The sequence below is a fragment of the Blennius ocellaris genome, assembly GCF_963422515.1.
Source record: "Blennius ocellaris genome assembly, chromosome: 6".
Classification (NCBI taxonomy): domain Eukaryota; kingdom Metazoa; phylum Chordata; class Actinopteri; order Blenniiformes; family Blenniidae; genus Blennius; species Blennius ocellaris.
Window position 1 is genome coordinate 11,506,243 of NC_137655.1, and position 18,552 is coordinate 11,524,794.

Below are 18,552 nucleotides of genomic sequence, written 5' to 3' on the forward strand. Positions count from 1 at the left end.
GGGTAATACAGTATGCATTCACTTTTTTAAAGAACATGCTGGCACTACTGTTTCTTAAATAATTCTGCTTTAAAGAAATAAACCTTTTACAAAATATTGCATTCTTTTAAAGAAAGTAACAACATCTTGTCGTGTCAGTGATTACTGTAATCATTACTGTTTACAGACCTGGGACTGAAAGCAGGTTTTGTGCATTTTGAGCCAAACTAAATGAATCTGAGGGGCAGAATGACTGCATAGGATTAAATTATATTACAAAGAAGAGCCTGCACAGAATGGAAAAGCCATTTAGTGAATCAGCCGTCTAAAACAGCGAACATATAGGCTACACCCATCAGTCAATAGTCTAACTCAGCAACGCCTTGCCAACAATGGGAGGAAGCAGTATGCATGGCTGGATGCTCTGAGTCTCATCATCACAAGCAGCCGACCACAAAAAGCCTCTTCATGTAAAACGCAAACGTGACACTTGTGTCGATCCACACTTATTTATGAGTCGGCTGTTTAGACGGGTCCGTCTGCCCTGTCTTCTCCCCGCCGGTGGGGTTTGTGTGTCCCTTCCCATGCAAACCCTTTGATTCAGTTGCTAAGCAACCCCTGCTCCGTCTCTGGCCTCCTTTCACTTCGAGCAGCTCGCTCATTTTGTCAGAGACACTGAATGATGTAAAGAAGCTGTAACAGGAATGTGTGAGTTCGAGCTGTTTCATTTCCCCCCCACCATGTATGTTTTCCTTACGTTGTATTGAAAAGCTGTGACGTGATCATATGAAGATAAAGTGTCAGCGCACCATTGTGACCAACCTTTCAGATTATCGCTCTCCTGTATCCAAAGAGAGGACAGAAGTAATTCAAGAAGCTTGAGAGGCTCAGATATCTCCTCAGGCCAATTTTACTCTGAGAACTTTCTTCATTGTGGTGTGTTTATGTCGCCAGTATTGTTGGGATGAAAACTCCGAAACAGGTGAGCTTCCACAAAGATTTAATTGAACATATACAGTATGTCAATGAAATATCAAACAAGAGAGATTGCTTTTATATATTCGACAGTTTTACCACACTTTGTGTTTCTACTTTACCATGGGTTCTCCTTCATACACTCATGTATATTAATTGCTTCACATGCTTCTATTCCATGTAAACTGAGAGTAAAAGGAGTGCTACAGTTATTAATTTCATTCATAGCATTTGAAGGTAGCATGTCAGGCTGAATTGTGCATTCATTAATACCAGGGAGGTGGGAATGTTCCCACTTCATAAAGATACAAAGAAAGTGGGAGGTTTCAGAGAGCTTATAGAAATGCCTCTCATATCACTCAATGTGGCAGCAGTTAAATTAATGCGCTATGTGCATAAATGATTTATCTTAATCATATTTTATCATTCACTCATGACACCACTTCAGTGAATCACGTCTCCTGTTTGATGGACAACTTCTTTTGCCTCCTTTCTGAACTCTGACAGCAGAAACTATGCAGCACCACTGGAGGCAGCCATGTTTATTATTATCATGTGAAAACTGGAACATGATGCCTTCCTGCATAATCATCCCAGTTCTCAGCTGCATGAATGTGGCTTCAGCATTGAGAGACTGTTTATTTTCCAGTCAGCTTGTCCGGAACTAAATGATGTTTCATTACCGCAAACAAGCATTGTATTGTTCTCATCATAACAAGGTCATATTCTTACAGCTTATTCATTTTGGGTTTCTCATTGTGTCATGGGTTTTAGCCATTTTTCTCACCTTTCAAACATGGAAACAAAGAGAAATGTCATAAAATGAGAGTTACAATCCATCAAAGAAGTCTTCTATGCTCAAACATTCCAACATGTGAAATGTATTGTGAACTCAGTAACTTAGAAATTACACAAAATTACTCATGTATAAGAACTGAGCTGCTCCTATTTGTTGATTGAAGCTTTTGTCCGGGGATTTTGCATTGGGCTTACTTGCTGGTAGTCAGAAAATTATATTTCTATTCTATTTGAGGAGAGTCTTTACAAAAGCACAATTTTGCAAGATCTACTTTAATTATTTTTTGTGTCATTGATTGTCAAAGGGAGTATTTTAAGGTATTATAAAATCATGTTGAATAACGTCTGAAAAGCCTATCTGAATTTGGTTATTTAGAGATATTACTTTAACAAACAAACTTACATTTCTATTCAAAGAGGAAAAGCAAGGTTAATGTATTTCTATAGCACCATTCAGGCAAGTCTGACAGTCAGCCAGGGCCGCGATTTAAACTCGGATGGAACCTGCACTTTGAATAAACTAAAATGATAAACTTGAAGTATCATAAACATCTGGAGGCCAGGTCAAGTGTCCTCTTCTTTCTACGATGCGATACGCTGTAGCTTACTTTTTTGTTTGTTTTTTCATTTGATTAAATTTCAGTTTACATGATGTCTTTATAGACATTTTCCCACTCTTTTACTGAAAGTAATGTGAATAAAAACCAAATTAACTGTCTCCAGGTGCGTGCAGGAGCGACTGTGAAGCGCAACAACAGTAATCATACAAGTTTCGGTTTAGACTTTCAATGTAAAGATTTATTACGACCACAGGTCGCTACAGGAATAGGAAAAAGCTAACAAAGGGGGTATTGTAAATAATTTACATGTCTTACACAATGTACTGAGTTGTTTTTGGTTGTGCCTTGCGTGTTGTGGACGGTGACACGTCGCGTTATGAAAATGCGCGTGCTGTTATTTTGAAAGTCGACTGGCTGCGTTTCCGGCGCCACAGGTCTCCCAGCTCGACGCAGGTTTGCGCTGTCGTCAGCCTGCAGCACCAGAAGATAACGAGGACAAACAGGCTCGGCGTTGAACCCGGGGATCGCCGGTCGTCCTGGAAGATGGTGGCGAAGCAGAGGATCCGCATGGCCAACGAGAAACACAGCAAGAACATCACTCAGAGAGGAAACGTGGCCAAGACGCTGGTGAGGACTGCCAGATTGCCAGCATGACATTAGCCCAGATAGGTGACGTTCATCCCTGGGTGAGGATGAGGAGGATGATGAGGATGAGGAGGAGGAGGATGATGATGGAGAGGAGGGGACCACCTGGCAGCGAGACGCGCCTGTCACTTCACAGGCGGTGACTCAGGACCCGCACAGATCCGGCTGGCATATGTCCAGTGTGGACCTGTGTGATCCAGATGTACTGGAGTCAGTCTGGATTCTCTCTGCTCTTCATCGCCCTCCTCACGCAGCCCAACTTCACCTCACTTCACCGAGACAGTGGCAGGAAGAAAAAAAAACAAACAAAAAAACAAGACACATGCACAAACTATAGATGGCCGATGAGAGAAACCCTTACTGCAATTTAGGATCTCCACCACCACGTGAGAGGAAAACCAGGGGACCTGAAGGAAAGCAGGCAGAGAGAACGTGCAAACCCCATGCAGACTCGAATTGACTTTCTCCCCTTGTAACAAGTCTAACGTGTCCAAGCCGGTCATACATTCTGTAGCTTGCAATTTCTTTACCATCAATAGAGAGACTGTTAATGCACATGTGCAATATAATTCATTTCATTGAAGGAAACACTGATGCAGCAGCTGTGAGGAACTTTTGCATGTTCCCCCTGTGCATGCATACATTTATTTCCCCCCCCTCAGGTGCTGCGGTTTCCTCTCACAACCTGGAATTACTCTGGAATTACCAGTAAGGGTGAATGTGAGTGTTTGTGAGGGTCCGTCCGGTGGTGGACTGGGCCCGGCGATGATGGACCCTGCTGCTCCCTTTAAAGACTGATGGATAATCACGGTCACTGACATGGCACAAACAGTATGTAGATGTTGAGAGTTTTTTTTTCTTCTTCTCCATAACGGTACCCTTTACAGTATCACCAAAGACTAAAAAGTATTGTATTTGTAAATAGTTTCCATGCCTTTTATATTTTAATTCCTTGTCTCACTCAACAAGTGTTAGGCTTCATTATTATCATCAAACAGCAGCAGTACATTTACAGCATATTGTACACACAGTGCAGACCGGTGACATGTTTATACTGAAAACCTATATAAAACATTTTAACTTCATACCACAGTATACTAAAACGTATTTATTTATATCATGTCATACACGATGAAGTGCTAAAACGTTATTTTTTTAGTTATAACAGTATTTCAGCATGGTGAGAATGTCCATTGAAGATGTAATATAGAGCTCAAAGTGATCTTATCCTCATTGATGCAGCATGAACATCTCCCAGTCTAACTTCCATTGTTAACTTTACTTAATTTGTGTTCTATCTTCTTCTTCTTCTTCTTCTTCTTCTTCTTCTTCTTCTTCTTCTTCTTCTTCTTCTTCTTCTTCTTCTTCTTCTTCTTCTTCTTCTTCTTCTTCTTCTTCTTCTTCTTCTTCTTCTTCTTCTTCTTCTTCTTCTTCTTCTTCTTCTTCTTCTTCTTCTTCTTCTTCTTCCACAGCTCATCCTTATGAACCTTTAATTTATTAATTTTTCATCCTTAAATCCAGCCGCTGACAAAACAAACTCACCATAAGGTTCATTTAATAACTTGATAAACATTCTCCACCCATCCTCTCCTCAGGTATTGTCTGAATTGCACCGCCACCGACCGTGAAAGCTCACAAACATGTTGCATATACAAACAGGTGATATCATCCTGAAGCTGCATAAATCCCCCGAGCTGCGGTGTGAAAAAAAAAAGAAAGAAAAGAAAACCTGCTAACTCTGCACCTGTGGGGTTATAATTACACACCAGGGTTCACAAAGTTGTGATTGTGGACACTTCTGATGGGAAATGGACTCATCTGGAGTTTTCAGCTCCGGGAAAAACAAGATTAGTGGTGAGTATAGAGGTTTAAGCAGATTGGAAAAGGCAGAAGACCAGAAAGCTCTGGGTTGATATGTTAGTTTTACTTTTACTGCGTTGCGTCATACATGTTTGTATCGTTGTAATACGCAGTATGTGTGTGTTTCTTCCTCGCAGCGACCACAAGAGGAGAAGTACCCAGTGGGTCCCTGGCTGCTCGCCCTCTTCGTATTTGTTGTGTGTGGATCAGGTACATCCTCTGTATTTCTACCTTCATGTGAGCTTGTTATGTTGTTAGGGGAAGATCTTCCTCTCAATTTTATTTGTATTAACAAAAAGACCATTTGAATGTGCTGATCCTCTTCAGGCATAATTCTTTTAAAAATTCTAATAAGTCATCTTTAACAATAGGTTTGAACACAGTGGAAAGCACGTCTTAAAATTACTATTAACTATGAATCATAAAACCACCAAAGTGGGGAGATTATCACTACCACAAAATGCAAAGTCATTCTGTTCACGTTTCAGAAATAACGGCGACTTGGGAAGTGAGATCAAAATGTAACGACCTATGAACCGGATGTAAATTGTGATAACTCCTAAAATAGGGTTAACTCTCTGTCAAATTTAGTAAATAATTTGAATTCCAGCAGTAGCAGAGAATATGTGGCCATGTTCTACATACACAACCCACATGCTCATCCCACAAATGCATGTTCTGTACAACTATGACATGATTAAAAAGTGAAATGAGCTTGCTTTTCCACTGTGAAACATTTATTGTTAAGGACGCATTAGAAATGACACTGAAAAAAATCAAAGTGTACATTTTTCTTACTTTTTATACGAAGTTGAAATGATAAATGGATTCCTTATTTTCATACATTTTCATGTGAGAGTGGACTATTACAGGCATTGTTCTTCATTAAAAATGCTCTAAATACGCATCTTTGACAAAAACGTTGAACGATAAGTGTGAGCTGATGAGTCAGTGTGTCTCTTCATGTCTCCACAGCCATATTTCAGATCATCCAGAGTATTCGTATGGGGATGTGATTCACAAGGAGCGTCCGGACACCCCTCCCCTCCCCGTCCCGTCCCGTCCCGTCCCGTCCAGTCCCGTCCCGTCCCCCTCCTCATGCCTTCACTGAGCCTGGCTAGCCCGCCGCCTTGCACACTACTGGACCCCACCTCCCCACCCCCAGAGGACCAGAGACACAAACCAGACCTCAGAGAGAAAGCGAGAAAGAGAGAGAGAGAGAGAGACAATACCCCGAAACAGCACCGTCACCCCCGTCCTCCCTCCATCAACGTTTACAGTGTTATGGTCTGTGGTACTGACAGCTTTTCTATGGACAGTCTAAAACCACGCCAGCTGGAGGCCATGTGTGTGTCGTTATTTACTCAGCACCTGTATGTGTGTGTGCGTGTGCGTGTGTGTGCGCGCGTGTGTGAAGAATGTAAAGACTGTGCAGCCATTAATCCCTGCTAACAATGTGCCATATACCCTGTCGGTCCCACCGTTGGTTCGTGCTGTGTGAGAAGGATGGTTTTTTTTGTTTGTTTGTTTGTTTGTTTTTTCAAATAAATGTTGACCATTTAGCGAGCGCCCACTTTGGATCGTGCTTTCACAGATTCGCTCACATTCACTCGCTCACGTCTTGCTGACGCGCGCTTCACCAGTGGGCGAGTGCAAAGAGGTCCAGTTTTATGGATTTCAGAAGAAAAATAGCAGCTGCGTTTCAGAAAATAACCAGAACTTAATACGTTGTGTAGTTCCACTGGGATATTAGAGGAATCAATAGCATCTTGTGCCAAACAAAGGGGGAAAAAAAAAAAAAAGAAGAAGCGATGAATTCATTAAATCTAATGATGCTCAAACGGGGGCAGTGGTTATGAAGTCTTGGCAGGAGGTTACAGATTTGTTACAGTCTGATTGTCATGCTTGGTCATGATAAGAGCTGAGTTTTCACATGACAAATAAGAAAAAGTAGGTCATTCTTAAAAAGCAATGTATTTCTTTTTCTTCAACATTTCATTGTGGAAACACTTAAACCTCACTTTAGAGAACATTTTAAAGTAACCAATGTGTTTGTCTACTGAATATAAAAAGTGATCCGGTCCCACTGTGTAGGAACACAACACAGCTCAGTGTGTGTGTGTGTGTGTGTGTGTGTGTGTGTGTGTGTGTGTGTGTGTGTGTGTGTGTGTGTGTGTGTGTGTGTGTGTGTGTGTGTGTGTGTGTGTGTGTGTGTGTGTGTGTGTGTGTGTGTGTGTGTGTGTGTGTGTGTGTGTGTGTGTGTGTGTGTGTGTGTGTGTCTGTCTGGGAACCAACAAGCCAATAACGAACAAGTTGGTTTAAAGCAGGTATCGGCAAGAGAGGGATTTTACTTTTAATTTGGGTTCCCACACGCTGAAACTGTGCTGTTTCCCAGGGACAGAGGCTATTTCCAGCACCGAGTGGGATTACTGTGGGATTCAACAGTCGTTTGAGAATAACAAACAAAACCAACCCGTCTATATTAAGGTGTAGTTCAGCCATCGGAGAGAAGTCTCCTAAAGAAAGGCCTTTTATAGAAGCGTCGCGTATACCGCCTGTAAATATGTGATATCTGTTAAATGTGCAGCAATATGATGCCCTGCAGACATGTTTCCTCCCAGGTGTGCCAAATGACAAACTAACACTGAGGGATGCTTTGCATTTTTCTTTTTGTGTTTGTAATCAATTCATTTCTTACATCGACTTGACATATTTGGAGTTTTCTGGTTGGAGCCATTTTTGATCTTTTTTAGTCTTTTCAAAGTCATTTCAAATCCTATTTTATGATTTTGTAGGGCTTTTTTTTTTTTTAAATCTCTGTCATTTTTTAATTTTATATTGATATTTTGCTTTTATTTGATGTGGATATACAGGATTACATCAAGTATAATTTTGGGGTCATTTTGTGTCGTTATCCCGTCTTAGTATTTGCATTGCATCATTCTGCAGATTTTCTAGTCTTTTTTTCTTTTTACACTTTCTTGCATCCTTGGTTTTAAGGTTTTGGTCATTTAGATTTGTGGTGTCAGTTTAGTCTCTTTAGTGCTCTCTTGTCCTCTGCAGCCTGACAGTCATAATTAAATAGTAATGACTTCAAATAAAACAATGAATCATGTGGAAACGTTCAAACAAATCAAGACAAAATCCTCATCTGTTTGCAGCGAAGGTGCATCAGCAACAGTGTCGTGGAGAAGGTTAATTCAAGACTTGAATCACATGAATTCAGCTGCAAACTAAACATCAGTATACAGGAACTCGCCCTACATTTGCCCAAGTTCACCAAGTGTTCAGGAGGACAAAAGAGTGACCAGGTTGTTAATTCTTCCTTAAGCATGTTTATTGAGAGTTGTGAAGTGCAGCTGTCAAGTGCAATTGTGGGTACGTATGTTATAATATCTTGTCCGGTCTTTGCGGAAACATGCACAGAACATGAGCATACAACTGATACACAGAATGAAAAAGAAAGAACATCTCCAGAGTTTGTATTTGTGTTGTTTTTTTTCTTCACTGTTGAGTTTTGTTTTGTTTTTTTCAGATATTGTTCATCCAAAAGTACTTCACTGTCAAAAAAAATAAAATAAAGTTAATAAAAAAAAAAAAAAGTGCAATACTCCAGAAATAGAAAGAAAGAAAGAGCCAGAGCGAAATATGATTTTACAGTTGAGTTACTGTTGCAGTAAGGAGTCTGGGACATTGTTGTTGGCTGTGTGTGTTTGTCAGTTAAATAACCTACACTCCTATCCATCCACAGTCCTGAAAATACAGCATTAAAAATAGATGAGACAGACTGGGCACTTTTCTTGCTCATCTGCATCAATCTGTGTGACCTAGATAGCCTCTGTTGTTCTTCCACCTCTCCTCACTATTTTACATGGTACTTACACTATACAGAAATATACATCCTCCTCTGCCCATCAAACTTTTAGAAAACAAGAAAAACAAACAAAAAAAAAGAAAGAAAAAACAAAATGCAGCTTAGCCCAGCATCCCAACCCTGTCAAGTAAGGTTTAAATTACATGCCACCACAGGGTTGAGAAAACAGCAATGATGAGCTTTGTTGAGGGCAACATGAGGCGTATGAATGTGAAATACTGAAAATAGAATCTCGTCATCTCCATAAGAAACCGCGGTTTGTTCATCTCGTCAACCCACAGTTGAAGTAACGTCATCATTGCTGCCAAGCGTTGTTCAAAATAACCCCCCCAACCCCACCCCGACACCCCCATTCCAGATGGGGACTACGTTGTGATAGTAACTGCTCACATTCTTTATTTGTCACTCTGAAAAGGCTGATTTCTCTCTCATTATCACCCCCCCCCAGTCCCTCAGCCCGGGACTTTCAGGCTGTAGCCTCAAGAGAGAAACGCTTTTATTTACATCATTCAGCTAAATAAGTAACAACCGGTACAATCCTGCACATCCTGCTCCAACATCATCGTCAGTAAAATCGACATCACTTAAAATCCAGACACAGGCACAGTGATATTTTTTAGTTTTTTTAATTCTATAGGTAATTATATTATCGCCACTGGTGAACTCTTTCGTTTCTACTTGGTAAGACATTCTAGTTGATAACCAAGGTTTGTTTGTTTTTTTTGGCAAATGTTTGATGATTCTCTTCACCGAAGAAATCCCCCACCTCCCACCCCCGTACAGAACGTCAAGATTGTCACCCTCCGGCATGGCGTCGCTCGCCCCGCTCGCTGCCTCCTTCTGAGATAAATATGTGCAAATTCTTGTCTTAACAGCGAAACCTCCTGTTGGAGAAGGCAAACTTTGGCTCTGCCACCTTTTAGCAGAACTCAAGAAACTGTCAGTCAGTCTCTTCTGCGCAGACCGAGCTACGCCGAGGGTCCAGAGCTATGCGAGGGGGGCTGGGGGAGAGTGGCGTTGCTGGGGGGTCCCGGCGTGGCCGCCGTCGGGGCGGCGGGAGGAGAACCGGTCTGAACCTGGGCCTGGAACTGGGCCATTTGTTCTGGGCTGGCCAATGTCTTCAGCAGCGTGTTCTCCTGCTCCAGCTGGGAGTTGCGCTCGATCAGCTCCTTGATCTGCTCCTTGAGGACCTCCACCTCCTCACGCACAGCATACATGAGGTGGCTCTTCACCAGGTCCTGCAACAGACAGCAGTGTGCGTTCATGACTACACTCCAGGTGCGTACAATACCGTCCGAAACACACGTCCACAGGTTCACGATGACAGAAATGGACAGAAGTCAGATTAGATTTTCTTTTCCCCCCCAAACGCGTCGATGCAATGCAAAGAATTGTTAAACTTACAACAACAGAACAGAAACATCGCCAAATCACTGTTGCCTCGACCCTTGAGCAGTGTCCCCTGCAAGTTAACCTCTTGAAATGACACCGGGTGACATGATGTCAACAGCTAATCGATCTCATGCTGGCTTCAAGGCAGCAAGATGTAAATTAAGTCCCAGAATGTTCAGAAAATACAAAGCTTGGCTTCATTAAATGTATAGCTTATCCAAAAAAGAAAACAAATTACTTTGCAAACCTTGCTGAATTAGCAGCAATTTGGTTTTTTTTTGTGTGGCTGATATACATGAGCCATTCCCATTCTCTGTTTAAGGTTTAGTTTGCTCTCGGACCAGCCACATTCAAATTAAATGTGACAGATTTAGAAAACTTACAGTGATCCATTCAACCATAAATGGTCATTGAGGGGTAAACAATGTAAGGAAGAACAAAATTAACTCAATTGTAGCACCAGAATATTTGTGACAATGATGCACCTGAAATAGCCAAGTCAAAACAAACATGTGGTAAAATAAACAAAAACAAGTGACTCTTTCCAGTTTTAAAAGCAATTATAACAGGTAGATTACAAAGGGCGTTAGCGGTTTTAAAATTCTACAGCTCTATTATTTCAACTTTATTGAAAATTCAACTGGGACGCTACGTCATCACGCGACCCAGGTTTAAGCCTCGGCCAATCAGAGGCCAGGATATTTATAACCGGGCGTGTAAGCCTGCAGTTTGCCTAGCAACCGACCTGACAGTAACAACAGAAACCGTGGGACACTAAACAAAAAGCCCACAGCCTTTACCGGGAATAACGTGATAAATCCCCCCAAAAATGTTCTTATTAATAAACGCTGGGAAAAAGATTTGCAGCTGATAAAATACAAAATAAATAAATAAATAAATGATAATAAAAGCATCGTGACATTGTCCCAAGCTGGACTCGTTTTTTTTTTTTTAAAGGTGGTAACGGACGATGCTTGAGTCAAGCAGCAGCACTTTCACTTCAGAAACAACAAAAGTGGAGTTACAGCACGAATGGCTTGGTTGGTACCACTGAGAGATACACAGTGATGCGCGTTCGCCTGAACCAATAGTCTAATCCCAACATGTGTTCGGAGGGTGGAAACAAAGGAGGAAAGAAAACTCACCATGGCTTGTTCAATCTTGTTGTCTATGGCCACGACGCTGGCTCCCGACGAGCTGCAAGAGAGGAGATGAGAATTTTAATCCTGCCACATAACCTGGTGGAGGAGAGGAAGAGAAAAGCAGCTGCGCCTCAACCGGGGTTTCGGTGCTGGCTGAGGCTCGCTGGAGGCGTTAGAGCCGGCTCGCGCTGACCGGGCACGCGCTGCATCGCAGCGGAAGAGCCGCAGCTCCGGAACACAAATGTGGACTAATAATTTTTTGGGGGGTAATCCTTTTACCTATTGTCGAGCTGGACGGGCGAGCTCTCGGCGCTCAACAACGACGACAAAAACGAGATGGAGAAATTTCTCAGCTGGCAGACGCCTAGATCCATGGCCACGGTGTAGCAGGGCGGATTCATGCTGTTCATGGTGATTCCCGGTGATCAACACCGACTCGGTCCTGAATCTACCGCCTCACGAGAGACACATGGGAGAGCCCCCCCTCCCAAAAAAAAAAGAAAGAAAGAAAAAAAAAGAGGCTGTGCACTGATCGCAGCGGCACAGATACAGTCCAAGGTCAGCTCATCTCGGAGAGAACGCTCAAATCAGCAGCTCTGGACGAGCGCGCATAATTTATCCTGCGACGGCGCGTGGCGCCGCGCCCGGATTGGTCCGCGAGGAGCCATGTGAATAATCCATGCAGGCCCGCCCCCACCTGCAGCTCAGCTGACACTCATCTACATAACATATGCAGGGAGGAGGTGGATGGAACCGGGGAGAACCGGATGGCAAAGAAAGAAGAAAGAGCTCCAGGACTGGAAAACAGGCCGGTGGAAGGCTGACATTTAGGACTGGTGAATTACTGCGACAGTTGCATATTAATCACAGCAGATGTATCAGCGACCACTGCTGCATTGATTCAACACCGATAGTAACTTTAGAGTTTGATCATCCTCAGACAAGTCTTGTATATTCCAACTCGACGGAAACTTGTTATTGTTCCATATAGTGTGATTATACAACACTGGTTCTGTCTTTCTTTAACTTGAGTATATATATTTGAACATCTTGTCACTCCAACCACCACAAACGTCTGTCTTTCGACCACTACTAATACAGTTCACACACACTATTGTTTTCTTTCATCCTCTGACTATGGATGTCACAGTGATACAAAAAAATATGATCTGTATTTATAATGGGAAAGTTAAAGCACTATAGATCTCACTCTAACGGAACAATATCCCAGTTCAAGTCTAGTTTAGGAGTCTGTGTCTTCAGTTTCCATGTTTTCCATTATTGTCGACTTTCTCCTGGGGTTCTGCCCACACCCCCAAAAACATGTTTGAGGATAAGTGGTAAGCTCTCTCTGGTGACCTGTTCGGATACAGTCCCCTGGTATAGGAGATGGATGAATGCACAAGAAAGAAAAGAAAAAAAGGACAAAAGGCTGTACCTAACCTCAATGACATCAAAGGAGAAAAAAAACTAAACACTAAAAACTCAGCAGAGTGTGAACCAAATAGTACTGGTAGTATAAAGTAATATTTAGGGCCTCTCAATTTATCCATCAATCTTTAGAGTCTATTAAAATTATGCTTACTGTATTTTAATCAGTAATCTTTATGTGAATAAGCTGATAACTTCTATGTATATCTAAACAATCCATCTAGGGATGTAGAAATTTGTAAAACAGCCCACCACAGCATTGCTGCTGTAACTATACAACCCAGACAAGTGTGCCGAAGATGTTATTAGAAAAAGAGACCAACATTTAGTACTACCTATTAAAACTCACACAAAATAGAAAGAAAATGTGGTATTTAATACAACTTGCGAGTATTGGTGCATTATCAACAACATGGCTTGTCTAAGTTTTATTAACAGAAATAAGACGGGTGGGCAACAATAACTATCTTGGGTAAGCATATGTTGCCTCCGTGTGGCCAAGTGTTGTACTGCACAACGGAGAAGCCACATACCGTGAAGGAATCCCAGTTTAAAAAGAAAGAAAAGACTTTAACGGTGAATGTCAATTACAGTGTTTACCTGAACTGTTAAACTATCAGTTAGACCTGTCATGTATGAGACTGTAAACATAAACTATAAGCACGTGGACATCTTGTCAACACAAAGGCAGCCACATTTGACAAAATTGCCCTGAGCCTTTTCTCAGCCGGGGCGTTTTAAAAAAAAAAAACGGTTTTCAGTCAAATGCCACATACACGTTCTCTCGGTGTATTTCAAATATTAGTCCATTATTGTATCCATTCTGACTCAAACATTATCACACCCCAGTACGCTCCCACTTAATATACGGGAGTATCTTGGTCCCACGGATGCACCTGAACCAACTCCTCCACAGAGAAACTTCTCTCAGACGTCCACAAAACAACACCCTCTCCCACACCTCCTGACGCTCTCACACATTCCACGCACACCCAAGACCTTGAAACGCTCATGCACACTCGGGACAATGCTGATATTCACACTCGGTACAGGCCTAATTTCACAAGCTCACACTGAAGAGGGTTTCAGGGTCAAACCCTGAAAGTCAGATACACAATCAGGAACACTCAATACTTTCAGGGCGCGAGTTCAGCTGCCGGATTGTTGTGCATGTCCCCCTCCAGTGAAATAGGATTGGAAAAAGTTCATTTAAAACCTGATTAATAGACAATTATCCTGCAGATTAAATTGATGAACCTTCAAAGTCACACGAGGGCCATATGACACTTTTAAAATTGTTCATGACATGTTTATGCATGACGAGGAGAGGCTCAAACGTAGCCTCCTGTGCTGATTGTCAGCCTCCTTTCACCTTGAATACCAGCCAGACCTAGAAGCACTTATCAAGAAGTTAGCCTTCTAAATAAGACACGTTAAGCCGCGCTCATCTCTTCCGGTTTCTTCTTTGACTGGAAGGAGGGTTTAGCCAATTATACACACCCAAATAGCCAGTAGCTCTGGAGTAAACCCACATGTAAATACTGTCGGGGTCGCCCGTTTCCTGTGGAGTCTGGCCAGGGAATAGGAGGCCGTTTCCAAGAAAAGGTCCTTTAAAAAAGTCCTTGACGAGAACAAGATTTACATGTTAAAGCACTGGAAGACTTCAGACAGACTTTACCTTCCAACTCTGATTGAGATTTGTAATAAGCAAGCTTGGAAGTAAACACACCAAATGTGCTAATTTAAAGATGCACACAGTCATCTATTTTCTATACCTGCCATATTTGGTCATATCTGATTTACACTGATTTGTACATTTTTTATGAAAAAGCATGATTGGTGACATGGTGAATTCCTGTGACACTAATGAAGACCGCCTTCATCCTTTATACGCAAGATTTTAAATATCTGGGCAATAATAGATCGTGTTCAAGGAAAGTCTTCCAAAACAAGGTAGCCCTGTGAGTGCAACGACCCAACTAATATTAAACTCAGAGCTGGCTCATTCATATTTTACAATTAAAGCAGAACCACAGCAGGCCAGTTGCACTGGGCCATGTCAACACTGCACAGGTGCACCGGACATGTCACCGTGTTTACTAGTTTTAACATTTTTACCTTTCTCACAGAAGCTTTGTTGATGAAAACCTTAAACTCAGCCTTCCCAAAATCCGTCCCATACAGAACCGGAGAAAAAGAACTGAAAGGCTTTTCTTTTCAAAGCAAACTTACTTGGGGATTCTATGTATATACTGCTGCAGAAACGGGATATGGTCCAGTGAAATGATGCAGCAGATGGGCAAGTGATGGCAAAATGTAGAAAAAGTTGACCAAATATGGCGAACAATGTAAAAAGAAATACGCTATGGGATTCATTACTCATATCGCCATCTGGAGACATGAGTAAAACGCATGCATTCGCGCACCAGATGTACTTCAATGTCTCCACAGTTAAACACTGGACTGCACTTCCAACACCCCCGACCCACACTGTATTCACTACTCGTACTACATTCGAAGAAAAAGAAAAACACAGACGCGAAGGGAACCCCTGAAGCCATACATGTGTGCACAGAAAGGACAATATAGCTCCGCCGCCTTTTGTTTGCAGCTGCTGTAGTGATTGGCTCAGGCGGTGCTACAGTGATCCGGCTCCTTGGGGAATCCCTCTCTCTCTATTTTACCTTTTGAGATGCTGCTCCAGCTCCCAGAACAAAAGCTTCATTGCCATCTCGTCATGGCCCTGCACTCGTATTCCCCGCACTCTCATGGAGCCGTCTGTCAGCGGGAGCGCTCGCGCTCCAGAGTGCCACAGCAGTGTGTCCCGCAAGTCTTTGTTTAGGGATCTCTAACAGCCCTCGCTTCTTCTTAAACCTAGTCACCAGACCTGGGTCGAGCCTGTGTGTGCATTAAAGCTGGCGGCGGCACAGTGAATCGGGAGGCAGCGTGCCAGGTTACAATGATTGCATGCGGGTGCTCCTCATCTTTCCCTCGATGTCATCCATTTGTGTTTTGAATGGCCGACTAGTGAGTGAATTAGTGGATACAGGCAGTTTGCGAGGCGGGTGGTGACGTGTGATCATGTGACGCTCGAGTTATATAAACCATCAACGGAGATTAGCATGTGGCCCAACGATTTCCCCGCAACTACACTAGTCCTTTGCCCTCTAGACTTCCCAAGTCTAACGGTATCCGATGCAAGATATTACAATAATTTTGTCGGTCACTGATGTTATTTGTGTGAAATAATGAGACAAAATGGTTAAAAAAAAAAAAAAAGTTCCTTAAAGTCAAAGTTGAAGAAAATTACCCACATAAGTTTACAGTATTTTTTTTTTTTTTTTGTCACACTGACTCAGGAGACACAGTCGTCACACTGTTTGGTCTTACTGTCAAATCCGCAAAAGTAGCCCAAACATGAATCCCAGTTTAGCACTTTCAAAGAGTCATCATTTTCCTTTGCGAGTTTCTATGCCGGTGCTCTGCGTGATAAGACGAGAGGGACCCTGTGCTTCAGGGTCTTATCTTGTCATTTCCCATTGAAAGGCAGCTTTAAGATGGATTAGTGCTTCAGCACTTCAGCACAGAGAAAACACAACATGCGCTCGCAGGGCCTCCGCTGGCTTAGAGACGGCCGGCCAAGCAACAACAGGTTAAGGATGAGCGCAATCCGGGGGATTTCACTTGTCCCAACAGACTCCGTGTGTTGGGGTGAGTCAGTAGCACATGACTTCTGGGTGGGTTGCACAGTATCATCGCAGCTGCTATATTGCAAGAGGTGAGGGGACTGACATCCAACACCGACCTCAGAATACTTCCCATAATATAAAGAAACTACATCATCTTGAAGGCCTGTCTAAAGTTCTGCAAGCATACAGGTGTCAGACAGAACCAGCTTTACCCACTTCACATCCATATTCCGGCACCAAAAAATAATGGCAGTTCAGCTACAGTACACCGCATTACTAAAGGTTCTCTCAGCAGTTACCTTTTCTTGTGTGAGACTTTAAAACACACCTACATTTGAAGCCTACATTCCACAAAAATGAGGTGTCGCAACATGACTGAGGAGTCTTCTGCAACTTTATCATCCATAATTTCAACACTACTTTGACTAACCACAAAAGTTCACAGCAGTCATCAGACGTCATGTAAACAATCCTCAGAGTTCGCTCGCTGGCAAGAGGACTAAATTTAAATCCCAAAGGGCACTTTTTCAGATAAGAAAAAAAAAAAAAGAGCCATTGTGATGTAACCGCCATGTGTGCGATATATAGGTGATTCTGATGACATAAATGTGCATCATGAAAACAGCCTGTTGAAGACACATTAATACAAGTACACAGGATTCAGGAGAGAAAAGAGCTGCCATATATGTTAATATGTTGACAGATTAGCATTTCTCTGATCAAATTGGTGATGGCGCAGAGGCCTGGTATGACCCACCAATGAAAAAAGGAGGTCTATTCTTTTTTTTTTGGCTGAGCAGTAGTTTGATAGTAGAGAGCACACACACACACACACACAGACTTTACCAGTAAGCCCTGGCGGTGGTTTTTCCATAGTCACACTCTGACTCACTCACTCAGTGGCTCTCTGTCATTCTCCATAGTCAGAGGGTCAGGGAGGAATGATGAGTGGCCATTTTGGCCTTCACACGTAAGAGAGACAGGTGCTATTGGAGCATTTGGGCTGACAGCAGCAAGTCCTTAGTTCCCACTCTGCACTAAACTCACACATACAGTGGGGAAAGGCAGAGACAGAGAAGGAGAGGGTGAGAGAGAGAGAGAGAGAGAGAGAGAGAGAGAGAGAGAGAGAGAGAGAGAGAGAGAGAGAGAGAGAGAGAGACGAGAGAGAGAGAGAGAGAGAGAGAGAGAGAGAGAGAGAGAGAGAGAGAGAGAGTCGGCCTGGGACATCAGGGCTAGAATGGCCCAGATTCATCGCCTCAGTATCCGCGCTGTCTCAATGAGTCATGCACTGAGTGAATTCAGTGAAGAGAACCACATTACAGATATGCCTTTCGAATATAGTTCGTCGATTTGAATGCAGCATTGTTTGGCGGAGTTCACACGAAGGCCAGCAAAGCTATCATGCAGACACATGTTTGAATTTTGGAGGAAATCATGTCGCCTTCACGTCACTCCGGAACAACGGCGGTCACAGTTCACTGCTGCAGTGAAGCAACCTCCGACGTCCAGGTGACGGCATGGTCCCACCTCTAGCATACAAGCAGCGCCATGATTTAATTTATGGCTTTTAAAATCATCCTGAATTTATTTCTTTGCTAGTTTGCCATTTCTCAATCAAAAGTGCTACTAAAAATATTGCATCGAACTATAACAGCGAGGAGTAAAATGATTACAGAAACTCCTTTTTTTATGTCCTGTGATGGCCTGATGACCTGTCGTGTGTCCCTTGGTTTTTTTGTGTGTTTTTTTTTTAACAAAACTCCAGCAGACATACGCTCCAGACCTTTTGGATTAAGCTGGTCTGGAAGAGAAATTAACAACAGCTGACTTATCATACTTGCATATTAGTCAACAGTTAATGTGGTTTTCGCAGTTTTGCAGTGCATCTTTACAAGTTTCTTGGATAATATTCTCCATGAATGTTCCCTCAAATCCAAGTAAGCATGTAGTTTGCAGTAGGGCTGCACAATGTATCCAGAATGTTTTGTAATCGCGATATCAACAACAATAAACTCATATGCATTGATGCTCTGGATGTGAACATATTTGGCCAATAGGATGTGGCCCCATTGCCCCAGAGGCTCACGCCCATGTGTAGATGTAGAGAACTCAAGGCCAAATCTTAATACACAACGATTGTGTACATCACTGACACAGCATGGCACTGAGTGACTCACGTTCCCAGACAATGCTTGCGTTTCCATCTG

General features: G+C 42.6%; 2 protein-coding genes across 2 annotated transcripts in view; one reads left to right on the forward strand and one right to left on the reverse strand.

Moving 5' to 3' along the window:
- Positions 1-2,855: 2,855 nt before the first annotated feature.
- On the forward strand, positions 2,856-6,302 carry serp2 (stress-associated endoplasmic reticulum protein family member 2; the record flags this gene model as incomplete). Its single annotated transcript, XM_080497736.1, has 3 exons — positions 2,856-2,939; positions 4,955-5,027; positions 5,793-6,302. 3 exons carry the CDS (start codon positions 2,856-2,858, stop codon positions 5,831-5,833), a joined length of 198 nt encoding a protein of 65 aa, XP_080353862.1. The 3' UTR covers positions 5,834-6,302.
- Positions 6,303-8,129: 1,827 nt separating this feature from the next.
- LOC308131765 (TSC22 domain family protein 1-like) overlaps positions 8,130-18,552 on the reverse strand; it is a 29,233-nt gene continuing 18,810 nt past the window's right edge. The window contains exons 3-4 of the mRNA XM_080498598.1: positions 11,229-11,280; positions 8,130-9,929 (exon numbers count right to left, since the gene is read on the reverse strand). Of these exons, the coding sequence (XP_080354724.1) occupies positions 9,660-9,929; positions 11,229-11,280 (322 nt within the window). The 3' untranslated portion in view covers positions 8,130-9,659. The remainder of the gene's footprint in view (positions 9,930-11,228; positions 11,281-18,552) is intronic.